Source organism: Melanerpes formicivorus, unplaced genomic scaffold (genome assembly GCF_026170545.1).
Source record: "Melanerpes formicivorus ecotype bairdi unplaced genomic scaffold, bMelFor1.0.p_v2 SCAF_12, whole genome shotgun sequence".
In the NCBI taxonomy this organism is placed as follows: Eukaryota; Metazoa; Chordata; class Aves; order Piciformes; family Picidae; genus Melanerpes; species Melanerpes formicivorus.
Window position 1 is genome coordinate 11,955,595 of NW_027142364.1, and position 16,670 is coordinate 11,972,264.

Consider the following 16,670-nt stretch of genomic DNA (forward strand, 5'->3'; position numbering starts at 1 on the left):
ATTCTTTAGTTTGAAATCTTGCTCCTTTTGCTTTGTTTTGACATTAAGATGTGGTAACAAAAACATGGAAAGACATGGACAGAGGTTGAAATACGTGCTGCTGTAGAAGATGAAGACTGTTGTCTGAATTAAATTAGGTTGTTCTTCAGGAGAGAGGATAATGGTTGGTCTTCCTTCTGTCAAAGAAGAGGTTATAAAGACTTCATAGTCTGGTGTAGCTAGGCAACTGTGAAATAGTGTTCAGTTAAACCAAACATGGATTTTGGACCGGAGGATGAAGATGCACCGTGAAGAAATTAATGAATCCCTTTGTATAGAAGATACCTAGGGCTCTGTAATGGCAGTAAAACATATGGTATATAGATGTTTTAAGATTAGTGTAGACTTACTTTAACCTGATGCTTCTTCTTAGATATTTTATTAAACTCATCTTTAAAGGCTTCTGAAATATAAACCTCAATGACATGTATGTCAGATTCTCTGACATATTTGAGAGTCCTGGAAAGAAAAAGAACTATTGTTATGAACCCCCCTTTTTTTGTTGTTGCTGTGTTTTGTACATTTGTGAGGCATCCCAAATAAACCCAGTATTTCTTTCTAGTTCCCAAGTTTTATCCTTTGCTTGTCTTTTTCACAAACAAGTCAAAACATACCCTATAGAAGGGTAACTCCAACAGGGAGATCCCTGGAATCAAGGTATGAGTCAGATGCTTCCGTTTTCCTTTTATTTCTTACTGATTATACAGGATTATTTTCTACAAGCTTATGCCAGCAGTACAGACCAGTTTTGCTCCTACATTTTTACTTCATTTATACTTACAATTACACATTTGCATTTCCATTTATACTTCACATATATTCTGTTTTTCCACAGGTTCGAATGCAAGCATTGAAATGCTTCTCAGTTCTGGCCTTTGAAAATCCACAGGTATCAATGACTCTTGTAAATGGTAAGTATAGTGCTGCTGTTGCTAATTTGATGCTCATTTTACTGCCTGGGTGAGATAGAATTACTCAGAGTTCTCTTTTGTTGCTTGCAGTGTCGGTTGATGGAGAATTGTTACCGCAAATTTTTGTGAAGATGTTACAAAGAGACAAGCCTATTGAAATGCAGCTCACGTCAGCCAAATGGTATTTTTCAGCAGAAATGATAATAAAATAGTATGCAATGTCATGCCTACTTTTGAACTGTTCCCATTTTGCTTGTTGCAAAGTACTATGTGATCTAAAATCTTAAGAATAACTGTAAATAGTATTTGTGTTGTCTAAATTGTTGGAGAAGCTGTTAATTGGATTGGATATTAGAAAAAACTTCTTCCTTGAAAGGATTCCCAAAGGCTGGAACAGGCTTTCCTGGGGAGGTGGTTGAATCCCCTTCCCTGGAGGTATTTAATAAACATGGAGATGTGGTGCTGAGGGACACGGTTTAGCAGCAGACTTGGTCGAGTCCAACCATTATTTGACTCTATCATCTTAAAGGTCTTTTCCAACCGAGGTGATTCTATGATTCTGATAATTTATCTAGCATAACTTTTGCTCTTTGCTGTACATAAACAGGAAAAAATGTTGCTGGGCAACAGTTTTGTCAGAAATGTATTCAGATGTAGGGCTTCTCATAAGCTGAACTTCAGTTTTCTGAAGTAGCATGGATTTTGTGATATGTTTTACTTTGAGTTGGCTGTGGTCAATTTTATGCCCTTCCAGAGTATGACACTGAAACATCATCATGTAGTACAAGTTAATGTCCTTGTTGCACCACCGATTTGGACAACTCCTTCAGGAGGCTGAGGCTGTTATGTTGAGAACTGTATGCATGAAGATGATGAGAGAGCAGAGCTAGTCCCCCTTCCCAACTGTTTCAATTAAAAAAGATTAATCTTTAAGCTTCAAATAAATTCATATAGCAGAATTGATGCTATTAATTTTGTAGTCCAAATAAAACTTTCTCATCTGGTGTGGGCACATTTCTGTGTGTTCATATTCATAATGATCGTCTACCTTGTGACAAGACATGACCAAGTTTCCTGGCAGCAACACTGGGTTTATGCTTACTTTGTAAGCTGTGAGTTGACTCCCTTTTAATTTTGTTGTGTTGATAATAATGGAATAAATTAATGTTTAAATTACATAAAGAGATAAAATTATCCCTGACTTTAAACTGCTAAAATTTAAACAGAACTCAAGAGTTTGGTCACTCATTTGATATTTCATTGATGCTTGTCTCAGTGCACAGGCTTTTGTTTCTGGATGAGGGGCTAATGGTCCAAGTAGGATTGCCTCTTGTGTACTGTTGGCAGTCATAAAAGCAGTTATGAAGATGTGTATGTGTGTGGGGGTTGTCTTAGGTAACCCCAGTCCATGTGGGAATTCTGTCTGGGGACCTTCCATGCTCCCTTCCAACCACAAATTGGTCTATGGAATCTAGTTTTACTAGTTTAGTTAGGTGATTCTTAATGAAAAAGGCAAGTTAATTTAACTACTTTGTGGCAGTCTCTGTTGTTTGATTTATGTTTTTCTTTGAGAATTCAGAGAGAACATAGAGAATTAAGTATTAGAAATTACTTACTTTGCTCATCTTGAGACACAAAGCAGTTGATAAGTCATCACGGCAGGCTGGAGTGAAACTAATTGTTCTGGTTCTGGACTGTTGTCTCATTCTGGGATCAACATTCCCAGATCTGTTAGTATTCTTTTACTGATCTATTTCAAATTGAAAGAATTTGGGTAGACAATCTCATCTTTAGCGGTTGCTTTGCAGTACTTTGGCTCAAGTGGACCTTTGAAAGCATGGAATAAAAAGATATGGTGAAAAGTTTAAAAGAAAATTACAGGAAAATGGAAAGTAAATAGTTATCCTGGGTTTCCAATTAGTCCACAGGCAGTCATCCTTAGCAGGACACTCAAGGCCTCAGATTCACGACAGTCCTGGGGACTTGCAAAGAGCTTCTGGCATTTCTCTAAGTCCATTCCCTACTTGCTTCCCTCCAAGTAAGACTTGCTCTTCTTTTCTTTTTTTTCCTAATGAGAGCAGGAAGTTAAATTGTCTGGAATCTTTATTTTTTTTCTTGCTTCAAAATCAGACTTCATTTCTCCCTTGCCAGCTTTGGTCAATGAATCTGCAGTTACTCTCTGGTATGTTAGCAGTGTTCTTGCAACATGGATGTAGAAGGTGCGTTTATGGATTTGTGAAGCCTTGTGTTAAATTTGTTGGAATCCAGGCTGACATACAAGGCTATCTTAAGACTTTCTCTTTGTTTTTCAACAATTGAAGTAGAACCAAGTACCTCTTAATTGCACTGGAAGAGCAGTGTAGCCATGCAGGGAAAGCTGTAAGCCTCTTAGGAGTGTGATTTGCAGCTACAGTGGAGCAGTAACCTTTTTCCACTTAAATTACCTGATTTTTTTTCTAGCTAAGCCAAGCCTATTTGAAGTAAAAATATATTTAATGTATTTCATGTTTGAAATAAAGCTGCATTGCCTGGCAAAGGGGGTCTGGCTGGACTAAGTGGCAACTGCAGGATGGGTGCTTTCCTCCTGGTTGTCCAGGTTTACAAATGGGTATTTCCTGCTACTGGCTGCAAGGCTTAGAGGTGAATGGTTGTAAAATGATCTCTGTGCTAACAGTCAAGTGTTACCCTTTGTCTTCTGAGAAGTAATATGTAAAAAGACTTCCTACCATGGGATTTTACTTATGTCTGTCACTGGTAGGTGTTTGGAACAGGATCAGTGATGTTACCTTCTAAGAGGTGAAAGAACTCTTGAAAGGAGTTCAGGGAATGATGTAGAAGATAATACTGTTACAGTCTGTTAGCATGTTACTGCTCCTTATCTGAACAATCAATATTGACCATATGCACACTTTTAACCTGCCCAAATGAAAGGTGGAAAATGTTAGCTTTAATTCACCTTTACTGAAATTCAGTTATGTCTTTAACCTCACCTGTGGCATAAAAGCCAGTTACAATGGCTTAGTTAAAAAGCAGAAACAAAATATACTAGACTGTTCCTGCACCAAATGCAAAGCTGTTCTCCTCCAGCTTCATTTCACTTCCTTGTGCTGGAGCTGGAAAAAACCCAAACCTGTTAACCACTTTTATTGGTGGAGAACTGCTTCACATTTCTGGTATCTTGGAGCATGCAAATAGGTAAATTAACAAAGCAACTTTTGCGTTTGTCTGCACTGCAGTTGGAGACCTTGGAGTTGTCATACCCTGTCTAAGTTACTCTCTAATAAAGATCAAATGCTCGTTTACTTCAGTGTCAGAGACTTAATTTGGTTCATCATTAGCAAGGATGTGCACATTGCAGCAGAGTTCTAAGGCATGCCTGTGGACAAGCATCGTAACACTACCACGTTATGTAGGCTAATGCAAAGCTTGACTGGTTTCTAAGCTGTCAGCTACCAACCCTGTATTGATTATCTTGATTGCTTTCAGTGCTTGCCTGTGCTGTGTGCAGTAAAGGACAGGTCTATGTATAGTGTTCTTTTATATGAATGTAAGTTGTTAATTTTTCTATTTTTATCAAATAGGTTTGTGGATCAGTTGAGTTTGATGGTTAGACCTTTTTCAACTGTTGTGTGGTATATGTATTGATGTGTGTTCCAGCAAGATGTTCTGCATTGGAAATCTGCTTAAAATTACGCCTGGAGTAGTTTGTTTGGTGTCTAGAAAATGCATATCATGGAATCATAGAATGGTTTGGGTTGGAAGGGACCTTAAAGATCATCTAGTGCCAATGCCCCTGTCACGGGCAAGGACACCTTCCACTAGACCAGATGGCTCAAGGCCTCATCCAACCTTTGAATACCTGTGGGAAGGGAGTGTCCATGACCTCCCTGGGCAAACTGTTCCAGTGTCTCTTACTGGTAAGGACTTTTTTTCTGATACCCAGTCTAAATCTACTCTCCTCAAACTTAAATCCATTCCTTGTCATTATATCACTACAAGTCCTTGTAAAAAGTCCCTCCTCAGCTTTCTTACATGCCCCCTTCAGGAACTGGAAGGCCACTCTAAGGTCTGCCTAAGCCTTCTTTTCTCCAGGCTGAACAGCCCCAGCCCTCTCAGCCTGTTCCCATAGGGCTCCAGCCCTCTGATCATCTTTGTGGCCCTCTGGACCCACTCCAGCAGTTCCACGTTCTTCTTATGCTGGGGGCACCAGAACTGGACAGAGTACTCCAGATGGGATCTCATGAGAGCAGAGCAGGGAGAATCACCTCCCTTTTCCTGCTGGTCACACTTCTTTTGATATGTATTAAAAAGAAAGGCAGAACACAGGAGGTACATTTCGTTAGACAGTTGGTTGCCACAAAATCTTACTTAAGAGCATGGAACCCACTGATAGCTGAATGTTTGTTTCATGATGTTGTTGCAGCCTTACTTCCATGTGCAGAGCTGGAGCAATACGGACAGACGATTCTTGCATCGTTCTTAAGGTGAGCAGGTTTCTGTTCAAAATGTTTTCTTTGCCTAGGGCTATCCTGGTTTTATTTGCCTTATAAAATGCAGCACAGAACCTGTTGCACTAAAGATTTCAAAGCACCAGGTACTCCTGGTTTGTTTTGTTTTGTTTTTGTTTTAATTAGTTCCATAGTTTCCCTTTGTGTCTTTATGCATGGCTTTTAAAAGAAGTTTTAAATAAAGAATCATACTTAAAAGGTCAGTATCCAGGAATAAATAACCCAGAGTTTGACACAGATCCATTTGAGGTTTGTAATCCTTTTAGTAACGTGGAAACAACATTGCTGCCTTGCTCTCTGTACATGAAGGTTCTGGTTTGACTTTCAACAGCTGATTTCACAAGGCTGGAGTCAGAATACTTGCACAATCTATATGTGGAGCCTGTCACAAGCAGGTGGTTTCTCAGTTTTCAGTGTCTTTGTACATAGTTTTCTGCTTCATAGTTCGCTGAGGGAAATTTGTTACCCGAAAAAAACCCCTGTTACTGCCACGCTCAAACACTGGATTTGGTTGGTTGGATTTTTTTCTTTAATACTGCCTGTGATGTTGCAAGGAAATGCAGTAAACTTCATAATATTCTATAGGAATTTAGTCTTTCTAAATAGTCACACTTCTAAAGCTAGTCAAAAGGAAAAAGAAAACATATGGTGGGGGGGGGAAGCTGTTGATGAGTGACCATAGCAGCTGGAGATCAGGTAATAATGCTCTGCTAGGAGTCAGTGAAATACTCCTGTAATACTGCCATAAGAAAGCATGTTTGCTTTCTTTGGTAATTATTGTAGTAGTCTGGCAGACTTCAAAACTTTTAATATGTTTTTAGTATCCTTCATTCCAGAGAATAAATAAAAAATAATTCAGACTTATGGAAATGCAGTTTAAATACCTTAAGAGTGTATATATATATACATGTCTGTGTGTATATTATACTCCCCCCCTGCTGGCTCCTGAGGTTGAGAAGACCACGTGCTTTCTTGGAGTGAGCTTAACAAGTGAAGGGTCTAATCAGTAAATATCAGGATTTGGTGGTTTGTGATCTGAGACCAAGTGACTTTTGCAAGAGTTCTTTGTCTTTGGTTATGAAGATCCCTCTGTGGTGGTCAGTTCTCCTGCGAACAGACTAACAACTAATAAGCGCATGTGTGCCCAGAGGTTGTACTGCAAGCCCATGGCACTGCAGATAGCTGTGTGTACTGTACAAAGCACCAAGTAGTGCCCACTAAAGGCTACTGGTTACTGCTCTCTAACCATGCCCCTGATGACTCCTGCAAGCTTATGCTTTAAACTGGAAAGCTACAACCAAATTGTCAAGAGCTGTCCCTTAGTCCTACTCTTTGGTAATACTGGGGAAAGAGTAGGTTGTATGGAAGACAGTGCAATGAGAAAACTTCCTTTGGGTATCCATGGCTGTAGAGTGTGGCATATCTACAGCTTTTGTTAGTGGGATTTTGCTGTCCATCATTTCAGGTAATAACAAATGAGAAATCCACGTGTTAGTTGATAAAAAAGCTCTTAACTTGTTACACAAGGAAGTCCAGAATGCACTTCATTCCAGTGTTGATGCTGACATGCCTTCTGCACAGGCATCTGGCCTTAAAGCAAGTGAGGAAGCCAAGCTGCATCCTTCTTCCTTGTTCTCCTGCTTATTTTTTTCCAGATTGACTGTCCAATACTCTGATCTTTCTTCTTTCTCCTTAAAACATGTGCAAATTGAGGATGACAATTCCATACTCCCAAGCCATTTCACTTCTGTAAACCTCATTCTTCTTTTGAGAATTTTAATTAAGAAATCTGTCACTGTCTGCTTAACGCTGGGCTATGTCCTGGTAAGGATATGTGAGTTCCAGAACTGTCCTGCTCTGTGGAGAAGAAAAGGGAGCTACTGCTGTAGGCAAAGGCAGGTTATCGCTGCAAGCTGGCTGCTAACCCTTTGCATGGAGCTGTGCATGCTCTGCCACCTGAGTCAGATGTATAACTACAGTCCTTTCAAAACATTATGACCTGGTTTACTTGCCAGCCCACAGCAATAGGAGCACTTTCTTTTTAATGGAAGCTGCAGCAGGACAGATACATGGTTTAAGCTGTGGACTAAAATTTCTTGTAATACTTGAGTATAGATGAAAGAGTGAGGATGCAAGGAAGGCACAGAACCTTCTTGCCTTGTTCAGACAATTCAGGTAATTTCTGCCTTTCCTCTGGGTCACTCCAAGAGCTTGTAGTTTTAAGATAACATACTGTCTCAGTCTGTGGTAAATCCAATCACTAATTATTTGATCTCTAGTGAATTAAAGCAATACCCTTCTTTAGATTTCAGAAATTGTTGAAGACAACTTTGACCCTTTGCTATCAAATTTTCTTCATTTGGAGGACAGTCAAGGGATGTGAGTTTCCAAAATGGTTTTGATTTGCTCTCTTTGCCCAGTTTGAGTAGGGGCTTGGCCTGTTACACATGAAAAAATAAAATCAGTTGGGGTGGGGAGCAGGCAGAGAAGGCTGGTAAATCATGGATTTGATTTGGAATCCTAATAACAAAAATGACACCTTATCCACTTCATGTAACACATCCCAGCAATACCACGTGAATTAAGTATTTCATCTTACAGTCCATTTACAGACTTCTATCAGCTAACCAGAAAAGGTCAGATATGCTTTGTAGCTCTTTGTAATGCACTTCTAACACTCCTCTGCCATGAACTTGGTCATACTGACCTATAGGGCTAATGGAACAGTTAAAATATGTCTTCAGACTTCTTGATTTTGTTTAATTTTAAACATAGGGGATTGCTAAAAGTTAAGAAGTATGAGATTTGTGTTCCTTGGATACTTGCTGCCAGTGACTTAACATTTTGTCCTAGAATTCCAAGAAACAGCTCTTTTCAGGCCATTTAACCTTGGAAAGAATTGGGAAGCGCATTATTTTTGTGATTTAGACATGGAATTCCGCTTTTTTTCTTTCTTACTCAACCTGAATGTAATGTTTATGGAGAGCTTATAAACAACTTTCATGATTCATTTTATGCTGAACTCAGTTTTAAAACTTTGTCAGCCTGGTAATTGAAACTGATGATGTTTAATCATTATGGGAGAGTTCTGAATTCTGTAGAATTAAAAGTATAGTATTAAATGCTGTTCAGGCTGAAAGTCTTACCTGATGTCTTTTAAGTGACAGGTACATGGAGAGCAGGTGCTTAGGCTTAGCTGGCTTAGGTGCAAGATTCACAATCTAAATGGTAATCCTTGTGGTTGCATCAAGTCCTGTAACACTGCTTCCTTACTTGTGGAATGGAGAGAAGAATTTTACCTATTTAATGATTTGAATTGCCAATGGATAAATGTTATTTCAGATCCCAAAAACATAACTATGAAACGTTTTCTACCAATGTATTTCTGTGGAAGCCCATGAAGTTGCACAAGCAAAAACCTTCACATTATACCTCAACCACTTTCATATTCCTGTTTGGTGAGGCTTGAGTGAATAGTTCCATCCATCGGAGAATTGGTGTTTCCAGAGTTAAGTGCTTTTCACTGAGCTTAAAGTAAAGAAAGGTTTTCTTGACTTTAATATTGAGAGTAGAGAAAGTGTGACAAAAATGTTAGGCGAATGTATCCAAGGAGGGGGATTATATCGGGTAAGACAGAATGGACCTGGATTCCAAGTGGAAATTTCTGGTTGGCCAAATATACCAGTTAGGGATAGTGCTCCCTTCCCTCCTACTCCTAGCAGCCTGCATGGGTCAAGCCCTGAGATTAGTCTTCATTGTCCTTAGTTAACCTTAGATTGCAAAAGAGGAGGAGAGGTTAAGTACTTCTTTGCTACACTATGCTACTCTTGCTGGAACAAGTCCAGAGAAGGACAACGAAGTTGGTGAGGGGCTTGGAACACAAGCCCTATGAGGAGAGACTGAGGGAGCTGGGGCTGCTTAGCCTGGAGAGGAGGAGACTCAGGGGTGACCTTATTGCTCTCTACAACTACCTGAAGGGGGGTTGTAAACAGGCAGAGGTTGGTCTCTTCTCCCAGGCAGCCAGCACCAGAACAAGAGGACACAGTCTCAGGCTGTGCCAGGGGAAGTTCAGGCTGGAGGTCAGGAGGAAGCTTTACACAGAGAGAGCGATTGCCCATTGGAATGGACTGCCCGGGGAGGTGGTGGAGTTGCCGTCACTGGAGGTGTTCAGGAGGAGACTTGACAGGGTGCTTGGTTGCATGGGTTAGTTGATTAGGTGGTGTTGGATGATAGGTTGGACGCGATGATCTTGAAGGTCTCTTCCAACCTGGTTTATTCTATTCTATTCTATTTAGCTTTTGTGGAACTTTGACCATGGTCACTTCTAAACATTGCATTCATGCAGACTAGTTCTGACTGCACAAGAAGTTAATTGAAAGTAACTTACGGTGTCCTTAGAATTTCTGAGCCTACTGTGTACTGAGCAATTTCTATGTCTGTAGCCTTTAAAAAACACTGAAATGCTTTGTCTGAAGGTACTGATCTAAGGAATATTGTTGAGAATTGCTCTAGGATAGCTGTTCCACTGGTTTTGTGATCTTCTTTCTGAACATAGCTGCACCAAGCAGTGGTGGCATTTTTTCTCCTATTTTATGTTTCAACTTTTCAGACTCTGCCATGTCTGGTTCGAATGTGTAGTAAGGAAAGACTGCTGGAGGAGCGAGTAGAAGGAGCAGAAACATTGGCCTACTTGATTGAAACAGATGTGGAGCTCCAAAGAATTGCCAGCATTACCGACCACCTCATTGTGATGCTTGCTGACTACTTCAAGTATCCCAGCTCAGTGAGTGCAATCACTGATATCAAGAGGGTATGTTTACCTGCCCAGATCTGAAGCTTTGAAAAATGTGCAAAAGCAGTAATGAATGGGCTCAGGGTATATTTGTGTTCTATTTCAAACTTATGTTGGAATTCCTCCTATTCACTTGTCCTCTTGCCATGTCTGATTTCTAGAAAGAACCCCAAAAAAGTGCATTACAGAGCCCTGGTTTCTCTATGTGTGACTGTTTTAGGGCCAAGAGGTAGTCTGGCTTGTATACAATGGGACTGATTCTTTAGAGGTGCCTTAATTCTATGTAAAAATGCAAATTAAAGATGTATTAAAAAATATTTTCAGTGTAGAATTAAATAAGCAGAAGGCAGTTTAGCAGCTGCCTGGGGAGTAATGGCCACTGATTGTAGTAATCAAAAAAATTACCAGGTTCCAGATGTGAGCATGGCAATGATAAATATTATGGCACTGCTTTGAATGTTCAGAAAGTCTGTAACAACAGTCAGCTGGGAAACCAGAGTGTTTACTTCGTAAAGGATCTTCTGCCTTACACCCTGTAAGGTAAAATCTATGTGAAGGCCATGCCAAACAGATTACTTGTCTGTTTTAAGTATTTTTAACCATGATCTAATAGGTTTTGTTCTAATACAGCTGCACCAGTGAGAATTACTCATACAGCTTAATTCTTGACGGTTCTTTATCTTGGTGCTTTGCTGCTTAGTACTAGCATTTTTCTGGGATTTTGTGTAGACTTCAAATACTACATCAGTTTGTGGAATGTTTTGGTACAGAATTTTGAGGGCATTTGGAATCGTAGGATCATTCCCACTAGAAAGAACAGGAGGAGGTCTGCAAGTCTTAATTTTCTGCTCAGAGTCAGCGCTCTGAGCGCTGAGGTTGCTTAAAAGTCCAGTTGGCTTGTAAGAACTGCTAAGAATGGATATGAAACAACCTCTCCCAGCAATCCCTTCCAATGTTTGACAGTTCTAATAGTGAGTTTTTATTTCTTACTTATATCCAGTAAGAACCTCTCCTGTTTTGATGTGACTCTTGACTCTCCTTCCCTTGCTATGCACCTCCATAAAGATTCTGGCTCCATGCCCTCCTTTTAGGAATTGGAGGGCTGCTTGTAGGTCTTCATTCAACCTTCTCTTCTCCTGGCTGAACAATCCAGGGTACACCCAATCTGCTCCTCCAGGCCTGCTCTCCTGAAGTCAAGGCTCCATACTCTTGCTCCATACTCCATACTTCTCATGCATCTTGGGAACTTTTTATGATCCATATAGATAGTGCTTCTATTAATTATCATATCCCTGAGCAGCTTTTCCTGGTTACTGAGCAGCTTATCCAGTGGTGCATCACCTTAATCCACCCCTGTAGCACCTGTTTTTAAGAACCTACCTTCTGGAAACCTCCAAAACAACTTTTGTCCTTTATAGCAGAAGCTGGAAATAAACATCCAGCTTAAAATGAAGGTCCCTTGAAAGACTAGATTTGGTTCATGCTTCTGTTTCAGTCTCTTGATAAAGGTTCCCTTGATTCTTTCCCAATTGTATTCACATTTCCAGTCTTCTTCTTGTAAGTTTCTGTAGGATAAATAATAATGATTTTTGCCAGAATATGGTATGGATAGGGTTGTAACTTGATGAAATATTTTTGGCTTCAAATTGTTGAGACTGGCTTATCCGTAACTCAGCAGAGAAATGACCCATATTCATAAACCAGTTAGTGAGTTTGGTTGGTAAAGGTGGACATCAGCTAATGGAAGACCAGTTCACTTGTGTTTCTGGCTGCCCTTGGTGTGGTAAATAAAAGCACTAGTTTGCATCAAATAAGAATTTAAAGCCTATAGTTTTTTGAGTGTCTAAGTTTGATGTCTGTGCTTTGTTTAAATAGCTTGACCATGATTTGAAGCATGCCCACGAACTGCGCCAGGCTGCTTTTAAGCTCTATGCTTCCCTGGGAGCGAATGATGAAGACATCCGAAAAAAGGTGAACCTGTGAAAAGCGTTAGCCACTAGGCAAAGATGGAGGTGAAGGTTAGGCTGAAAGGCAGTGCAAGAATTTGTACCCTTCTAATTTGTTATGTTTGTGGTGTAAATAGGTTGAAGTAGTCTCTCTTCCTGCTTGCATGAATATAAACTTTTAAGATTGCACTTTCTGTGCGTAGAGTTTGAACAACAATGGATGTTTTGCTGCAACAAAATGTAAAACTGAAGTTTGTGTAAACATCTTCACAGTGATGAGCTAGATTTTTCACAGTAAGTTGTCTTTGAACATGTTGTGGTCCTAGATACTCATAATTTGTGCAAGAATATTATTGTCATGAGTAATTTGTGTGACCCGTGTTCTGAGAGACAGAATATACCTCTGTTGTCATGTATCCTCTTAGAAAGCAAATGGTTTTTTCAAAAATAGCCCTTAATTGTATTGGGAAGCAATGCCAAAATTTGGTCCACGTTCTGAAGTGACCAAGGGAGCTCACACTGTCACAACAAAGGAGTTGTGTGAGGGATAACAAACTCTGTTCAAACATCATCCAGCTCTCTTCTCTGATAGGAACACTCATATAGTTTATTATATGTGTGGAAAGTGAAGAGAAATTAAACAATGAATGAATAAAAGCAGCATTCTTAAAATTAGGCAGTTATGTCAAGCATGCAGGCAGGAGGATTTTCTGAGTTTATTTACTGTTAAAGAGGAAAAACTGAAGGAAGAAAGATCTAGTCAAGAAGGAGATGGGAAAACACGTTATTGAAAAGTTAATGATCAGAAAGATTTATCAGTGGGCAGCCTTTCAGGGTCTCCAGAATTCAAACCCATAAATTTCTCCTTTGTTGCAGGATGAACTTCTTTAGTTAATAGCAAGGATCCTTTGTTTACACATCCAACATTTGTTTGTAATAAGTGATGGGTGTGTACATGACAGAAGTTGCTTTGTTATATGAAAGCCATCTTTCATCATAGTATTAACTCCCTGTTGTCTCAGCCTTATGTGCTGGTTCTGGTCATGTCTTAACTATGGTAGGTGAACTACTCTGTTTTCTTCCAGATGGCTTTACAAGGTGTCTCTAATCTGTTGCTTGTATATATTGTGTACACATGCTGTGTTTTGTTTTAAAATTACATTAAGGGTTATATGACCCTCTTATTTCTTGATGATTATTAAACTCATTTTGAAAGCAGTAGCAGAGCACAGAATGTAGGCTGTAGGCTTTTTTTCCTACAGTGTCTGCAGATACACAAGACTTGCCCTTAATCTGGGAGGAGGGTGTGGCTTGCTGTTTTTAGCAAAAAGGCTTTATATGCAATATTTAAAATGTTGCAGATGAAAACCAAAGAACCCATAAATGTTCACTGTTGTCTTCATACAACATTAATTCCTTTCTGCTCCAGATCATTGAGACTGAAAATATGATGGACCGTATTGTTAATGGGTTGTCTGAGTCTAGTATCAAGGTGCGATTAGCTGCAGTCAGGTAGGAGGCTTTTCTCTTTCATACAAATACTTCAGTCTTGTCCTAGTCTGATGCTGTACCTGTTAGAATTTCTGCTAATTTTTCAAAAGCTAAACTGAAGTAATTTCTACTGTTGGAAATTTTAATAGGAAGAGGAAGAAGTTATCCTGGACTAGTACAATACTTCCTTTTTTCTCTTCTACTACTACTTAGTAAATTCTAAGCTGAATCTTTATGTGGAAGCAATGTGTGTATGACAGTACTGTACATGTGAGTGTGTGTGTGTTTCACAGTGAAGGTTTCTCTTCCATTACAGATGTTTGCACAGTTTGTCCCGTTCTGTACAGCAGCTCAGGACAAGTTTTCAGGATCATGCTGTATGGAAACCTTTAATGAAGGTAAGTAAAGAAAAGTTAGGTCTCAGCTACTGAGGTATTGTGTTCCATTCAAGGGTGATGCAGTGTCTGTTCAATCTGCATAACTTTCTGTGGAATTATCATAGGAATTACCTGGAAATCAAAATTCCACTACCTTTTCCTAAGAGTCATAAGTCAACAAAAGGCAAGCCCAGCAGGGGGAACTGCGGTCCATACTTGATTTTTTTTTTGGTTGCCTTTTTGTTTGTGTGTGGGTGGTTTGGGGGGGTGGTGGTTTTTGTTTGTTGGTTTTTTTTTTTTCCTGAGTGATCAGTGGGTCAGACTTGAGTTATCCTTAATATTGATACAGAGCACTAGGAGGACTATATCTCTTGTAGTTTCAGACTCACGCTGGATCGTGTATTTCAGACTTGGTTTGTAAGCCCCACAACAGAATTTATATCTGCATTTTCTCCTGTAATTCTCTGCCTTCTGGATCTCATTGTAGAAGCTGAAGCCAAAGAGCTCAGCAAGGCCTTTAAAAAAGAGACATTTTAATATAATGCAATTGTTCACAAGGTTGAATGACATCAAAATATGTAAGGCATGTATGTAATGTGAGTGTCATTAAGTGCAGATAAACTTCGTTTCTCAGTTTCAACGTCTTTTAGACCTCAAAAATGGGGAACAGACCAAGTCTGCTAGTGAGAAGCCTGAATGCTTGGTCAGTATTGACATCCATGAGAATCACCTGAGGCAAACTTGAGTCTATTCAGAAATAAAAGAGCCAGTCCAAAGGAAGTGTTGCCTGCAGAAATGAACTGATGAGTCTGCTAACAAGGCTGCTGTATGAGCTGATTCTCCAAAGCTTCAGTCTGGAAGAAGCTGGTTGGTTGTTGTGCTCAGTGATGCTTTATTCAGGCCTGACTTCCTCTGTTCAGCTTATGTCCTAGTTTTCACAAGCTACGGACTCACTAGTTGCACTACATCCTCTGGCCATCTTGCTGGATACAGGCCAAGAAGCTCTCTTAGTCTGTTATGTTGCTTGCCATGAATTAGAGGCTGTCAAGTATGAGCCTACTTTTCCTTACAGTTTCATAAAAGAAATGATGGGGAAATTATTTTCTGAGAGTGTACGTGTGGGAGTTGATACTGATCCATGGATATCCAATTCATTAGACTTAGAAGGGAGGTTTGATCATGTGAGTTTTGTTATCACTATAGTGTAATAGTCCTGTGCCAGACTACTCGTGATCATCACGTGAAAGGGCTTCGAGGGAATAGGTTGATTATTTTAAAAGTTTAAGAAAGGCGAAAGATGAAAATATTGAAGAGAAAAATGACAGAACTGCTTGAAGAAGCACAGCTAGGAGCAAAACAGGGCCGTATGTTAAAAACAACCTGCAAATGTAGATGTCAGATTTCTGTGTAAACACAGCTGCTGGCAGTTGTTGCTTTTGATTTGTATTAAATAAGCTGAAGTCAGAAACATGTATATTTATCCCAAGCCATCCAAAATTATTCATAACAAAGAATGAATGAAAGAATGAAAAGAAGAGTAAATAAAGATAAGTTAATTGTCAATCTAGATTAATAATTCTGCAAGTCCTTTCTTTCTCCCCTACCATGTCAAGCTGTATACAGCATGGACATTGCCTGAAACTGTAGGACTTACATGCAGATACTGTAGTCCAATCCTCTGTAAATGCAGCAATTGTTCATGTTTGCTCCCTGCTCTGAAACAGAAGGTAGTACAGAACAACCCCACCATTTCCCCCTTTAGTTGCTAGAGGAACAATTGTAGCTTCCATGCCTACTTCCTCACTGAGAACATGCAGAAGAGTTGCTCTGTTTACAAATGGCATGTGTTAGCACTGGGGACCTAAGCACAGACAAGAGAGAGTATAACTTGTTCCAGGCTACTTGCTTTTCTGAAAGGATGGTCATGAGGAAATTTATCCTCTTGTCCTGTGGTTGAGGTACAGGAGAATAGAGGAGGTTCCTCTTGGAGCTTCCACCACTTGTCTCTAAAGCATGGCACAGAGGTGCACTGTAGGACATAGTCTCCTCTCTGAGAGAATGGCTGCAGAGCTGAAGTGCCAGAACGTGTGTGCTTTGCAGGGCGAGGATCTGTTCCTACCATTTTCTTTATAAATTGGACCAAAAAGCTTTCAAATCTACTTCAGCTTTGCGGCAGTTTGTCATGTGGTGTGTATCATCATAGTGAATCACATGAGCACTCTGGATCTGAATTCCTAGCATCAAAGCAGAAGCTGTGTTCCCTAAGTATGGAATATTAAAAGTGCAGCATAATTACAGGTACTCCATTCCAAAATCATTCTTTCCCTATCCTACTGGTTAACAGAGATTCCTTACTCTCCCCTTTGTGACTGCAGGTTTTACAGAATGCTCCAAATGAAATTCTTGTAGTAGCATCTTCCACGCTATGCAATCTTCTTCTGGAGTTTTCCCCAAGCAAGGAGGTTAGTATTTATCCACAAACAAGAGGAGGTAACGGACAAAAGTTACAGATAAAGGTATCTTAATTGGTGACCACTACTTGTGAAGCACCACAGAGCTGTGATGTAAATAACAAATCATCTGATTACAGTGCTGTCACAGATAGA

At 39.7% G+C, this 16,670-nt stretch overlaps 1 protein-coding gene across 5 annotated transcripts in view; it reads left to right on the forward strand.

The window, feature by feature from the left end:
* Positions 1-16,670, forward strand: part of ARMC8 (armadillo repeat containing 8) — a 66,499-nt gene that overhangs the window by 41,056 nt on the left and 8,773 nt on the right. For all 5 annotated transcript variants that reach the window (XM_068145383.1, XM_068145385.1, XM_068145384.1 and 2 more), the window contains 8 exons: positions 875-950; positions 1,041-1,131; positions 5,374-5,434; positions 10,068-10,268; positions 12,126-12,221; positions 13,626-13,708; positions 14,004-14,085; positions 16,440-16,526. In XM_068145383.1, coding sequence (XP_068001484.1) covers positions 875-950; positions 1,041-1,131; positions 5,374-5,434; positions 10,068-10,268; positions 12,126-12,221; positions 13,626-13,708; positions 14,004-14,085; positions 16,440-16,526 — 777 coding nt within the window. The remainder of the gene's footprint in view (positions 1-874; positions 951-1,040; positions 1,132-5,373; positions 5,435-10,067; positions 10,269-12,125; positions 12,222-13,625; positions 13,709-14,003; positions 14,086-16,439; positions 16,527-16,670) is intronic.